The 15,232-nt window shown below is 43.4% G+C and overlaps 2 protein-coding genes across 2 annotated transcripts; one reads left to right on the top strand and one right to left on the bottom strand.

Moving 5' to 3' along the window:
* The first annotated feature begins 588 nt into the window (after positions 1 to 588).
* Positions 589 to 6,790, top strand: cfl1 (cofilin 1). The gene is made up of 4 exons (XM_085789577.1): positions 589 to 643; positions 4,398 to 4,708; positions 4,801 to 4,877; positions 5,751 to 6,790. Exons 1-4 carry the CDS (start codon positions 641 to 643, stop codon positions 5,861 to 5,863), a joined length of 504 nt encoding a protein of 167 aa, XP_085645703.1. The 5' UTR covers positions 589 to 640; the 3' UTR covers positions 5,864 to 6,790.
* Positions 6,791 to 7,264: 474 nt separating this feature from the next.
* Positions 7,265 to 10,919, bottom strand: prss23 (serine protease 23). The gene is made up of 2 exons (XM_085789575.1): positions 10,759 to 10,919; positions 7,265 to 9,110 (listed from the first exon to the last, which is right to left on the bottom strand). The coding sequence occupies exon 2, from the start codon at positions 9,091 to 9,093 to the stop codon at positions 7,948 to 7,950; it is 1,146 nt and encodes a 381-aa protein (XP_085645701.1). The 5' UTR covers positions 9,094 to 9,110; positions 10,759 to 10,919; the 3' UTR covers positions 7,265 to 7,947.
* Positions 10,920 to 15,232: the final 4,313 nt, after the last annotated feature.

A 15,232-nucleotide genomic window follows, 5' to 3' on the forward strand; every position in this document is an offset into this window, starting at 1 on the left:
GGTTACGATAAATTAAAGAGAAAAAAAAAGAAAATCAATAGGCCTAAGACAAAATGTTCGTAGTCCTATAAAGCACTGCTCAATAATTTCATTAATCGCATCTGATGTCACCAGGTTTAGTCAAATATTACACAAACACATATTCCCATAATGCTCTCTGATCCTGGTTTACTTTGTTTGATTTAACCGCAATAGGCTTTAAGAGTAATGGCTCTAAAAAAAATTTAAAAAAAACCTGAACATAGGAAGTAGTAAAAAAAAAAAAAAAAAAAAAAGTGTGACACTTCTCAAACGCAAATAAGTATAACGTTTAAAAGAAGTGGTCGAAATAATATGTTGAGATGTACCAAGTAAATGTATTTGTATTACGTGTTTTAAGTGAGTATTTAAAACCATAAAAACTGAAGCTAAACAACTAATGAGGTTAGATCTGCAGATTAAACACATTAATCAATCGTAGACAGCAAAAACAGCAAATTAAAAACAACAGTCGGAGGCTCGCACTCTGCAAATGGGCGCTCCCGCTCGTGCACGTGCAGGCGCGTCCGCGTTGCGTATCGAGTCTGTGAGCGCGACCGACAGTTAATCGTCGTGGTCCATTCAGTTTCAACCCTGACGCTGACGAGTCTAATCTACAGCTATGGTAGGTCTAACGCCTTTTCTCCCTATCGCTTCGTGGCTTCTCGCGGTTTTCTCCTGCGTGTTAGACATGTAATCTCACCGTGTGGGGGGCTTCGTTGTCATTTTGTTTGATACTTTCTCGGTAACGGTTACAACGGTTTTAGCCTCGGACGTAGCCGGGCAGCTCGGTGCCGCCGCCGCCGCCGCTAGCACCGGGGCTAACGGGCGGTGAGGCTCGGGCAGCCGGTCGTACCTCCAGACACACGGTCCAGCAGGGGCTCATTCACCTAAAATGAGCTTATTTGCATTCACTGCTGCGTTTCCCCCCCTCCCTCAATATGATGACCACAGGCCCAGATACAAACGGCTGCCGACCCCAAAACAACTGGCGCCATTTCGTTTCATTTGTCCGTGTTCCTCCGACGTGAAGCGGCTCGGTCGAGGCCCTGTCTCTGTCTCTGTCTCTGTCTCTGTCCCGGTCTGCGCCGCCGTCTGGACCCCCGGCTCGATGCCGCTGTGTGCACCGCATTGTGTGGGGTTTGGTCCCCGGCTCGGCAGGTGATGCAGCGCCCGGGGGCCAGCGGCGGCAGGCTGACAGGGCAGCTAGCTGCAGCGGCTCGGTGAGCTCAGGAGGAGGAGGAGGAGGCGGAGGAGGAGGAGGATGACAGCCATTATGGCCGGCGCGAGCTGTGATTTCCTGGTTCTTTGTCTGCACGCGGCTTCCTTGTTAACGGCCCCTCAGACTTTGGGGGTGATGTCGTGCTTCGTGCCGGGTCACTTTTACCCCACAGTGACACCAAATGTGCACAGCGAGGGTTTTCAGACGCGCTGTGACAGTAGATGTGTGTGAATTGACAGACGGACGGTCCGTTAGGAGAGTTTTGCCTTATATAGCCAAGCTAGCGCACACACACATGTGCGTGTGTGCTGCATTCATGGCCCCACCCTGAATTTGGTGCAAAGACCTTTTTGTTTGGTGCCACATTATAATGGATCTGCACTCGGATTTAATTTACTGTCACTTGTGATGTGAGAAGTTCGCCATGTTATCTACTCGGATGTAACAATAAAACAATAATTGACAGAATAATCACCATTATGTAAGGACTGTTTGGCGGTGTCGGACTCGTTAGCTATAAAGCTAGCGGGCCTCTGTTTCTGGATCTCCGTGATCGGTGCTGCGCATCTCCTGAGTTGCGCATCTAATTTGTACAGAGGTTTATACACACTGAAGGCCCGTCACGCCATTACACTAATAGTCGGTAACAAGAGGGAATAAATTAACCGATGTCTCAGTTCATTCAAACACGATCATTATGCACAAGTGACGCATATAGATGAAGGAAATGGCAGAATATGCGTTATTTGTTTAACATTATCGGCGTTATAGCCTTTTATCTGCGCCTTTTCTTTCTTTTCTTTTTTTAAAGATCCAGCTATGTTGTCTATTGTCTTTAATGCTGAGTCTGCAGAGTTAACAACCTGACAGCAACTAAATCCGCCTACTGCACGGTTCCTCTTTTCCTAGTCAATCCTGTTTTTTTTGTTTTGTTAATGTTTTGTTTTTAATTAACGAATTAACTCTTTTTAAATAAATCCATTAGCCCCTTGATTGTTTGTTTTTGTATAATCAGCCATTATACCAGTAGCTCGTGAGGCCTCTAATCTTTACTGTTGCTTTGTGGGAGAGATTTCAAGATTTTAATTGTGACGAGATTTGTATTCAACCTCATGAAACTCTGTTTCTGCAAAGAAAAGTGTCCATGGTAGAGATTAGATTAAGTGAGATCATAGTGGTCACCATGGTGATATAATATGCAGCTATAAATAAACAAAATACAAACAATGACATGCAAGATTGTGAGGAAGCAATGAACTGGATATGTCAAATACTTAATTGATTCAACAGTTACAACATGATTTGCAAAAAATTATGTCACAAAATGGGAAATGTAAAGGAAAATGATTCTCAGCATCATCGTGGAGAACGACGTCATAAGTTAAATGTCACGTGACGTCTTGCATGGAAACAGTATCTGTAAACTTGGTGAAATTTGAAAAACAGCAAGGAATATATAGAAAATACCCAGGCGCAAGACTTATTCTGTTGATGGGTGGATTAAGGAAGTGATTAAGATTGTTTGCTGGTTAATTATTAATCTAAGATTCAGTGTTATCTCACTCAGGCCTTTTACTCCCTGAGCAAACATGCTGTGTCTGCCCATTCTGCGTTGCTGTTGGGTCCCCTTTCCGTCTTTCCTGCCCCATTATTTCCCTTTTCATTGTTGTCCCTTTTTTTTCTCCATTGACACATTGCTGGTAGGCAGCGTTTTCTTCCATCTTCTCGTGAGACTGCATTTTTCCTGTGATGGATTGCCTTAAACAGAGTCAGAAGACCAGACTGAGTGAGTTTATGGAGCAGCTGTGACTCGGCGATGTGACTCGTATTCTATATTTCAACAGAAGCCCCATTGTCTGAGCCTGAACCCTGCTCTGAAACGCTTAATTCATGACCACACCCTCACCCACATGGTCATCTTTATGGCAGAGATACATGGCTTCCACCTCTGCTTGCAGAGAGAGGGAACTTACGTAATGTTTTTATACCTACTGGTCCTGCCCCAGTCTCAGATTTGCAGACTTTGAACATGCAGCAGTGTGGCCACGTATTTTTATTTCTTTCCTTCAGTATTCATACAGTCTGACCTCATACATAATAAATGGAATTAAAAAGGCTGTTGCTGACTGCATAATCAGTGCTGATTTCATTCGTGGTGAACAGTAGAGGCTGTCAGATCATTTTCAGATTGCATTATACAACTTCAACACAGCTCACACAGCCACACCTTTTTTATGTTTTCCGTGGTACCGGTTGTTCTCATAGAGACATTCCTGCCTCTGTGTGTGTGTGATGGTCACATGCCGCCCTCTCAGGCCCTTCTTCATTTCCATGATGTCTCTAATGTACTCGAGTCATCACTTCCTGGCTCGTCTGAACACTGTGGCTTGTGCCGTCTTGACAAACCTCGCCGACTGTTATTCTTATATACTTCAGCTTTTTCTAGAATAATTGTGTAATCTTTATTGGTTTCTGAAGTTGTCAATGTCAGTAAATACACAAAAACAATTTCATAAAGCTGAACTTGTTATATTTAAAGTGCCCTGTTCAAAAGGCTGGATGAACGACAGTGAAGTTTAACATCAGGCCTGTGAAGATTGGTTAATCAGGGCAAAACGATGCTGCAGCCACTTTGATAATGAAACTCATGTTTTAGTTATTTTCTTCAGCACAATGTCACATTTGTTCCGCAGCTTCTCAACTATGAGGATATGGTTCATGATGGTAAACTGAGTAGTGCTGGTTGGCACAAAACAAAGCCTTCCTTTGGTCACAGATTTTAACAGGCGTTTATCGCAATTTATTTTTTTTGTGGACCAAACATTAATATTCAAATCATAATTAACATTTGAAGCTGTAGCTGTTTCTTTTTTGATGCTGAGACGAACTGAAAACAACGGTAATTACCTGTATGAGTAACAAAATTAATCAGCTAGTTTGATTAGTGTTCATTTACATCTCAAACGTTTTATCCAAAAGATACAGAAATGTGTCTTTTACCTGATGAATAAAAATCATTACAGCCTCTAAATAGATTTGTTTTTTATTACCAGGGTTATTATGGGCTGTATACTCCCTATATTTGCATTGATGGCATCTGCCGTGTGAAAACGATGAATACATTTGACTCTGAATCGTCATACTTTCCTCTCCGCAGGCCTCCGGTGTGAAAGTCACAGATGAAGTTATCGCAGTCTTCAATGACATGAAGGTGCGCAAGGCTCAGGCGAACGAGGATGAGAAGAGGAAGAGGAAGAAGGCCATCCTGTTCTGTCTGAGCAAAGACCTCAAGAACATCGTCCTGGATGAGGACAAACAGATCCTGCTGGGTGACTTGGGAACCACCGTCACGGATCCGTACCAGAAGTTTGTGAGCATGCTGCCACCAGACGACTGCCGCTACGCACTGTACGACGCAACCTATGAGACCAAAGAAACAAAGAAGGAGGACCTGGTCTTTATCTTCTGGTGAGGACGGACGTTATCGCACATGCTGGTGTTTATGGGCTTTTTATTAAGACAATATTTGGCTTTAATATTTGTTTCATTCCCTCTCACAGGGCTCCAGATAGCGCCCCCTTGAAGAGCAAGATGATCTATGCCAGCTCAAAAGATGCTATCAAGAGGAAATTTGAAGGTGAGGAGGTGCAGTTAAAGCTGCACTAATCAATATGTTTGTATTGACACTGGGTCAAATATGAAATTGCTTATACGACGCGCCCACACACAAAATCCACTCTAAACTTTATTGTTTTGGCTTCATGTCCTGCCATCTAATGCTCGGTTCAATCTCTAACAACCAGCCGACGAACGTCATTGATTATTTATCAGCTGAGAGACTTGAAATTTTCTTGTGGCCAGAGAAATTGCCTCATATTAACTTGATATGTTGCTGAATGTGCAAATGGGAAATTATTACATCAACATTAATAATTTAATAGGATGGCAAGTGTCAGTGTTGTGTAAACAATTTGTTCTGCTGCCCCCAAGTGGATGGAAAGAAAATTACTGCATAGTAACTGCATAATCATTACAAGTTGCTTTGAAGTTGACGCCCAGAGTTTCACTTTGCATAAGCATTAAGCCTCTGCTCTCATAACACATACACATGATGACAGTCTAAACACTGCACTTGTTTTTTGGTTTCTTTTCCAGTAAGAATTGATTCAAACACACTATTTACTGCCACTGTAAAGGATAAAGTAGAGATGTTGTTGTTTTTACTGTTCTTATAAATTGTTTAGAATATTTTAATCTAATTTTAACTAACATTGCCATAGTCTGAATGTTTACACAATAGTCACCCTGTTGATTTTGACCCGGTAGAAGCCACAGGCCTGTCTGTTACTGTTGCACTGATTTTCTTTTCTTTTTTTATTAAGAGTTCAATAAGGAAAATGCATCTTCCTTTTTGTTTTTTATGTATAAAAAGGGTGGATTTTCCTTTTTAAATGTCTATATTGACAAAGTTTGTTTAATTCTGACTTCTGTCTCTGTCGCCCTCTCTCAGGTATTAAGCACGAGTGGCAGGTGAACGGGTTGGACGACCTCAAAGACCGGCACACCCTGGCAGAAAAGCTTGGCGGCTCATCAGTAGTCAGCCTGGAAGGAGCCCCTGTATAAATTACCCCCCTTCCCCCCATTCCTCCTCTATGGCTTCGATCGAGGCCTTTCAGACACATCTGTTGGGTTTAGCTGTTCATTCCAGTGTGGTTTGGAGAAGGGCAAAAGCAGAACCAGCACCATTTGTGGGACTTTCGTGGGGTGGGATATTGTGGGTGGGTTTGGGGTCAAGTGACAGTTAAAGTGAAAAAAAAAAACAGAGAAAAAAAAGAGAAATTCCACAAATTCAGACTGTCATTCCAGTTCAAGCAACTTAAAGGATATGAACAAAACACACACAAAGGAAAAACATTCAGATACAACTGAGGAAGGATGATGATGATAAAGATTAATACACATATTGTTCATGTTTAAGGACAGGGTTTTCTTCTTTCTGGGTTCCATTTGAAAAATTACAGAGAAAGGGACAGGCAACAACCTTTTGTTTTCCAACCATCAAATCCTGACAAATAATCGTTCCAACTACTTTTTTTTTTCTTTTTTTTTTTGCCAAACTTCTAATTAAGTTTTGTAAGTGTGTGTAGTTGAGACTAGGTGTAGTATGAACTAATTCACTCTTGATTGCACAAGATGTATCAAAACTTTTCTCTGGGGGAACACGGTTAAATATATATATTTTTTCTTTTTGTTATTCCATTTGTTTTTTTTTTTCTTCTTTTGAACATGCAAATTACAAAACTTGAGTGATTCCTTTTTATTTCCAGCTCTGGGTCAGAAAACTATGGCATTTGATGTAGTAAACAACATGCAAACATTCCTTGTACGTGTTAAAACCAGGATCTTAGATTTCAAAAACTTCGGTGTTATGAAGAAGGTCTGATGGGGAGCGATGTGTATATGAAAGACCAGCGGTCAGAGTTAAGATTGATATTGAATGGTGGATGTTTTGTATCGTCTCCTTATCTCTAATAAAAAGCACTAAACTACTGACTTGTTCTGCTCTTTCTTCCTTTTTTTTTATTTTTAACTTTTGCTCAGTAGAAACATTTAAGCTGTTTATACTTCCTGGTATTTCAGACTTAAATATAAATGTGTTACCTTATGAGGATGATGCTCAGACCTTACTACACAAATGGTGCCAATTTAGTTAAAGCTGCAACTCTATTAATTGATTTGTGGTCTTAGAAAACATCAGAAAAAGTATAAATAAAACATCCTAAATCTAATATAGAAACATTTAAATGAATGGCCTACAGTACCAAACAAAACAAAGAAGGCTTAGTATGTAAAGGCACTGGCAAATTGTTAAGTAAAAACACACTAATTTATGCACATAAATTTAATGTCGACTGATTCAGTGAAAGCCACGGCGAAGCACCATCAGGTTCTTGGTGCTGCAGTATCACTATGGCCACAGGAGGTCGCTGCAACACAACTCCTCAAACCAGACACAGACACAAGCACTTATAAATCTCTGTTTATTAAAATATATCAAGCATTTTTCTTAAAAAATAGAATAAAATTAAACACTCTGTCTCTCCGGTCCACACGGCGAAGAGCAAGCTGTCTGCTGAAATGTTAGGCGTCAGTGGCGTCTGTAGACTCTGTAGGTCCGTTTTTTTTTTTTTAACTCTGTGCAACTCTAGAGAGCTGTGAAACTATCAGAACGTAGATCGTGGCAGATGAAGCTTAATGATCGTTGAAGATTGATCAACATACCAATCAACCAACCCCCACCCAAAAAACAATGAAAACAAATGTACAGCAAAGGTGAAAAACAAGAAACACGGTCCTCAGTAGATTACCATCATCCACAGTATGAAATAATGTGCTGTTACTGACACAGAAGGAAAAGTGTTTTCTCTCTCTCTCTTGTAAAAAGTGGTTTCTGTTAATGCTGTGGAAACACTGACTGTGGGCAGAAACGTATTAAAAGATGCCGTGGTGATGATCTCACAGGCAGATAGTTTAATAGGCTCAGAAATTACAGGCAGCTAATTAAACACAGGAGAGACGTAACTCAGTGAAGGGAAACTAGGTCTGCTTTACTGGTCTAGGTTGATATTTTTTTGTGTGGATTTAATCCAGTTTGATGACATTTCACCCTCTTGTGTTCTTTCTTTCTTTCTTTGCTCGTATCCCTCTCAGTCTTGGACGCAGTCCAGTCGGTTGCCGTGCACCCAGTAACAGATCTGAGCAAACTTCAGAGGAGTGATGCGCACGGCCACATTGTAATCCCTGTTCTCCCCGTCGATCTCCAGCCACTGGTGTCCGGAGAAAATACCGATGACCTTCCTCTCCCAGCGCTCCAAACCGTTGTCCCAGACTCTTCCGTAAACCCCAGAGCCGCTCGCCCCCGGCCGCGCGTCACAGTGCTGGTAGATCAGGTCGCTGGACTCTTCCTCCACGGGACAAAACCTGTAAACCAGCTCCCCGGGTCTGTCGCTGTCGAAGCCGGAGAAGTGGATGCGCTTCCCTGCCAGGTCGTCGGAGGAGGGGGCCACGGAGAGGCGCATGAAGGGGCGGCGGTGCGGCCAACGCAGCTCCAGCAGGGCGTAGTCGAAGTCCATGCTGACGTCCTGCGGGCCCTGGATCCAGCCCTTCGGCACACGGGTCCGCTTCACCCGCACCCAGCGCACCAGAGGCTTCTTGGCGGAGCCGAGGCCGCCTTTGGTGCCGTTGATGCTCGGGGGGATCAGGAAGCCCACCCTGAGCTTCCTCGCCCCCTTCACGTAGTCCTTCCCGTCGTGCACGCAGTGGGCCGCCGTGAGGACGTGCTGCTGGGACACGAGGACGCCGGTGCAGCCGGTGGAGATGCGCACGGCCGTGGAGAAGGGGTAGTCCAGCAGGAAGTCGTCCCCCTGGATGTTGAAGCGTCCGTCCGCCCCGTAGATCTGCCGCCTCACGCGCTTCGCTCTCCTGGAGGGAGGCGGGTGAGCGAAGAGATGCTGATGGTCGCTCACGAACTCGTCCTCGCCCTCCACGTCCACGGTGGTGAGGGTGCGCGAGCCGTCGGCGTACAGCGTCTCGAAGGCCAGCTTCTCGGTCAGCCGCCGGTCGTCCCGCTCCGCTCGGTGGAAGCAGCTGGAGTTGCAGTGGGTGGTGAGGTCCAGCTGCGTGTGAGCGCTGAAGTGGGAGCGGGTGAGAGGCGTCGGCGTGTGAGGCACCAGCGTGGGGACGTGGGCCACGGGCGGGTGGGGAGGGGAAGGGGCTTGGGGGTGCAGGGAGGACAAGGCGAGGGGCAGGAAGAGCAGGTGAGTCAGGAGGGAGCTCTCACGTGGCGTCAACATGGTCGGTGACGGAAACACTGCAACGACACAGAAAACAATCACACGCACGCACACGAACGAGAAACAGCTCAACAACTTATCCCCGAGAGACGAACATGAAATCCTACGGGTTTTTAGAGAAATCAACAGTGGAAAACTTTCCCAAACAAGCCGTCTGCTGACAGGCACACAAACTTTAATCCTTTGTAAATCTGGACTCGCTCACAGTTTATTGTTGATTGTAAATCACAGCGCCTATGCAAGTGAGGTCAGCAGCTTGCAAAACCTAATGTTGCAACGCAGGCCTGAGTTTCCCTCTGGTGTGGCACGGCAACAATGAACCTCTTGTAATATAGATTACCAGGAAAATAGGATTTCCGCCTCACGGAAACAAACAACCTTTTTAAACATCTGTTTGGTACAAAAAGCCACAGCTCAATGTCAACAAGGACCAGAAATGCAGTTTGTGATCACCTGAAACACTAAAAAAAAAGAGAGAAACTCTACATTATACAAATGAAAAAGTGAACAAGGGGCCGGTAGGGTTCAATAAAAACTCTCCTGTCAAATATTTGTCAAAGCTCAGAGGTAAGAAGTTGTTTTCCATCAAACATTAACTACTTCACATTGTACGTGTGGATTTTCAGGGGCAGATTAGCAGCTACAAGGAGATACTTGATCCCCTCTACAGGCTGTGGACCCAGAGGCACTCATGGCATGAAGAGAGCAGGTGTGTGAAAAGTGAAAAGAAGAAGTAGAAAAAAAAAACAAGTCAAGGCACGGCGGCAAAATAGAGGATTATACCCAACAAAAGACAGGGTGGGGCCTGTCCACACACCTATGTGCCGTCTCATATAACACTACACAGGAGGTAGAGTTACAAAGAGCAGCTTCTGTAGGGAGCGTGAGGGAGGGAAAGTAAAAAACTCCCTCCTATGTTGACATGTTGGATACATGACAGCTGTGGCAGACAATTCACACCAGCCACAGAAGATCTCAAGTGGTAAATTGGCTTGGTGAAGGAGTGGAAAGCTCCTGCAGTTTAAAACAATAAAAAAAGAAAAAAGGAAAGGAAAGTGGGACAATATCAGCTGCTGTTAACCAGGCTGTGGTGGGAGAGATGTAACCAAAGTGAGTCTGGGATGTTAAACCCTGCAATCACTGTGTTTTCTAGGGCCTCTATGGGTGTTTGAACAAACACTAAATGCTTTTTAAGCTGAATTTTCTGGCTCTAAACCAGAAAACCACAGCTTTTCCTCAGGGTTTTCAGAGGCTTGCTGTGATTAAAACCACAGGAAAATGATCCAGAGGACATGCATGTGCAAAAAGTCACAACAACAGATAACTGGAGGCGAGGTGAAGGGAGGGACAGCTGTGTTTTGTTTTTTCTTAGACTGCAGCACTAACTTTAGGATGCAACTTTGTGGGGGGAAAAAACGTTGTCAAATAAATCTTTTTACAGATGTCAAAGAGAAATTGTTTCTGAAGTGGAGGAGTCCCTGAACCAAGCTGTTCAGGGACTGTATTTCCTTCATTTCTAACCATCATTTCGCCAAATCGTCTGGACTGACACATCATCTTACACCTGGCTATGAAAACAGTCATCTATAGGTAATAGCTAATGGATCAAACGTGGGCATCAGAGTAAAGACAAGCATGTCCACAATTAAAACTCTAATATATTACCTCCTGATTAGAGATCGATGATCCGTGTTTACACCCCGGTCAAGTCTCCCTCCCCATCAGACGACTCCTTCAGGATCACTTCCCAGGTTTTCCTCATCATCATCTCCGGGGACAGGCAGGTACTTCGTCCCTCCTCTCCGTCTCTTTGCCCTGCAGTCAGAGGTTATTTGAAAGAAAAGAAAAAGGAAAAAAGCAGCCCGCCAGCTCTTTAACAGCGTGTGCACATAAAGCTCCAGATGCTGACTGTCCGGACCGTCCTGTGAAACCCGCCCAGCCCGGACACAGCGCCACATCTGAAGCGTCTCCTGTCTGCACAGAGCCGCGCGCTGCCTCTCTCCGACGCCCCGCCCCCTCCCCCGCCCCTCCCTCCCTCCCTGCCTGCCTGGCTGCTGAGAGGGGACATCGGTGTTGGGCCTCCAGTGTATTAGCCTGTCCCACCAGTTTATTCTCACACTTTAGCTGCATTTCTGATATTGATAAAACAGACATTTATCAGAATTGATAATCTAAGGTAGTAATCCAGAAAGTGGCTCTGTTGGGCAACAGCAGCAATATACGATAGATTTTACTGGTTGAAGTTCACTATTTTGCTTCAGCTTGCTAATATTTTGAAGTAAAACACAATTGGCATTGAAGAGAATATGCAGGATTTTTACCCATAAAGCAAAAGTAAACAGAATATTTGTGTTAATATAAGTCTTAAATAGTTATATCTTCTGACGGCAATCACTTATCTAGAGCGTTTGGTCTGAAACACGGGTCTGTCAGTCACTCTGCTCTGCTGTAAGCCGAGGAGAAAACTTTCCTTGTATCCTACAACCTTTATCCAATGAGGAGAGAGAACGGCATAAAGGGGCGGTCCTCTCTCTGTGTGCAGCCAAGGGATGCGCGTGAATGTGGTGACGAGGGCGGGGACTGCTAACTCCATCGGCTGACAAGACGTTAGCCAAAACTAGAGCACTGGAAAAGAGAGTAACGACACCACCATTGACTCCCGTGGTAAGGGGTTTTGCGCCCCGAGTGGCAGGATATGGGTATTGCAAAAGCGCCCAGAAAACTAATTCACTCCAATGTATGTGTGTTGCCCACTTGCTTGTAGATTGATGAAAACGGCCGTGTTTTTGTTTTTAGGTGTCTTGGTCATATCAAATTATACTTATAATTTGTTTATTACAAAATGTAGATTGAAACATTAATGTAGACAACTTTTTTTTTCTTTTTTTTTTACTCGCCTATGTGTTAATGTTTTATCTGTAAAGGGTCCTCAATGATGCTATTAACGTGGGTGATCTATAAATGTCCTTAAATCATTGAAAATACCACACTTGCTCATTCACCAACAATGCAGAGATGTCATTTCTTGGGCGCTTTTGCAATACCCATATTCCGCCATCAGGAGGCGCTTCCATTGAACCAATGCGTGTCGTTACTCTCTTTTCCAGTGCTCTAGTCAAAACGACCGGATCGCTTACTTCTGCTTTAACTTTGCTTCAGCTTGCTAATATTTTGAAGTAAAACACAATTGGCATTAAAGAGAATATGTAGGATTATTGAACTCTGCTACATTTTGTACCTTAAAGGGACAACGAGGTGCTTTCGGAAAGTGAAGTGTTTTCACACTACATTTCCCATGAGCCTCTGCACGCACGGTGAAATTGTTGGACCGGCGCAAGACAGACGAAAGCGAAAACATTTGCCAAGAATGTTTTCATTGATCAAGAACGAAAGTTGGTGGTTCGAAGACAATCAGATATAGTTCCGATCATAAACGATGCCAAGTTGCCAACTAGCAATCGGGGGCATTATTCCCATGACCCGCTGCAGCGTCTGGGAAACCGAAACCAGGAAATGCTGGGTGAGTCGACCACTAAATAATAATATCAAAATAACTATAAAGACAAAACGATATATTTATCGAAAATGGACCCATTAACAAGTGGGTAACGTAGATTCATCCACATTAATATGAGACTCTTTTATAACCAAAAGCAAACTTCTCTGCGTTTCTTTAAGTAAAAAACTCTAGCACTAATGATGGTTAAATATTAATAAATGACTTGTAACTTGTTCCAGGGAGAATGGAGGCTCTCTGCCTTCCACCAAGCGTCTCTTGTCTGAAAACCAACCTTGTAAGATCAGAGCCTCCGACCCGGCGGTGTCCCAGCACTCGTCTCTGCGGCACCGCAACACAAATGCGCCCTGTAACCTGTAATCTCTTTTTTATGACAGATAAGACTACACAAATATAGACATTGTAACATTGTATATGATAAATAACGTTATCTACCGCTCTAATGATTTGGTTGATTTCTCGCTGGCTTCGTTGAAAACAAATGCACATGGCCAAGAGGAGGGTTAGCAAAGCAGAGGAAAAGGGATATGGCCCTTTTCTACAAGTTAAGATAGTTCCCAGGTGTCTGAATGAAATGTCTGTGGTGGCATGAAGGCAAGCCAAATACCTAAATCCTAAATTCTTCAAAAAGTGATATTTCCATAATATGTCCCCTTTAAACATGAAGTACAGTTGATGTTTGGGAGAACGTAGAAAGTTCAAGCTCAGAAAAACAATGCCAACATGTTGATAATGATAATGATAATGATGATAATGGTTAAAAAAAAAAGAAAAGATATCACCAGATATTTTATCACGCTAATGTATGAAAATTAGGACTAAAAACAAAGTACCAGTGAGGCCGGTGGGGATGTCATGTGCTTAATCATGGTTAGAAATGACTAACAAGCTAACATGTTCACAACATTGATATTAAACGTGCTAATACAAACAACACGACAATGCCGTAGTATGTTAATGTGTGAAATTAGCTTAAACACACAAAGGTTAGGCTTGTGGGAATGTCAGTTTTTGGTATTTCATCAGACACTTAGGTATTGGGTGCACAAAACAACCTCACAAAAACAATCCTAATATGTTTTGCAGGAACAATATGTTGTAGTTTAGCATAATATATGAAAATAAGCTGATGGGAATGTCAGTAGCTAAAACTCTAATAATGTTGGTTCATTTATATATTGAAAATGATCTGGAGGAGAAACCATTTATTCACAATGACTTGACTGCGAAATGCAGTGACAATTATTAATGGATTCCCAATGTTTGCAATGCATTACATGTGAAATATAAAAGAAACAAGCTAGTGGGATTGTTTACACCACTGGTTTTTACATCTTAAATGATTAATTCACTGTGATTCATTCAGTTTGAATTGGTAATGTCTCTGACAACCAACTCAGGAAATACCACATTTGAGTTTTATTGCAAAACTTTTCAGTCAAAAACTAAATTCAAGGCTGCAAGAAAATTTGTTTTTCATAGAAAAGTATCCCACTTATCCATGTTTAAAGCATTATACTGTCATATTCTGCAAATTGAGTCCTGAGCCACTGTAACATTTTGAATTTGGCTCTGTTATGGCATGAAAATTTAACGGCACAACGAAACACGGCATTTAACTGCTTTCCCCTCTCAGTTACAAATGGTAAGCGTTTAGATTCATCATATCAGGCATCTGGCACGAACAAAGGTAGCCTAAGGTTACACCCAAGCAAGAAAAGTCTTGTTTCTGGCAATAGCACATTCCAATTACCATGTGTGCCAATAGTTATAACAGATACAAATGACAACCAACCCTTAGCTGGCAGGCAGATCAGCTGTTGGGGCTTGTTGGCTGCACAGTTTCCCTCGTCCTCTGCTGCTTGACCTTGATCTCCGTGAGGTTTTTCATCCCTCTTTCAGGATCTCTGTGAACCTGTGGAATTTGGGGAAGCCGTGCACTGATGCTCCCATGTGGTTTGTTTCCAGCTGCAGGGGTGCCGAAACAGAGCTCCCAGTCACAGCGACAGTGCTTTCAGGAATGCTGAGGAATCTCCCAACAAGGACACAGGTCAGGCTGTCGGCACAGTGTGAGCACTGTTGTCCTCAGAACAAATGTCACCCCAGAGGGGACACCTACCAAAACCCGCTCTTCTGTAATAAAATCTCCCCTTGTGCTGCTCCAGCGCCGTGAATGGAGTAGTGTTGACAGATTAAGTGTAATGTATATTCCCTCAGAAATACAGAGGGGAATCATTGTGGATGGGAAGGAAGGTAGCAGGCAGAGGGCCAGAGAGGTGTAAACCTGTAACTCTGTAAGCATGCTGCGAGTGATAATTGTATCACTGCCTGTCTCTGCGCTATAGAGAGTGAGCACAAGACATTTCCTGTGTGTTGGCATGAAGCAGCTTGGCCTCCGTTTCTCTGTGGATTCCTCTCTTTCCACTTCTCCCTTCACTCTTCCGCACAAAAGGTTCTGCTTTTGTCCCTTTCCAGCACTGTAAAGTATATATGCAGGACAGAAGATATACCGTCGTCTCCTGAATTATTCACACATATTAAAAGAATAAATCAGCATTTGGGGATATATGCTTATTTGCTTTCTTGGCAGGAGTTCGACGAGAAGATTAATACATCTCATGA

Source organism: Trachurus japonicus, chromosome 10 (assembly GCF_045865225.1).
Source record: "Trachurus japonicus isolate A0001 chromosome 10, Traja_1.0".
Taxonomy (NCBI): domain Eukaryota; kingdom Metazoa; phylum Chordata; class Actinopteri; order Carangiformes; family Carangidae; genus Trachurus; species Trachurus japonicus.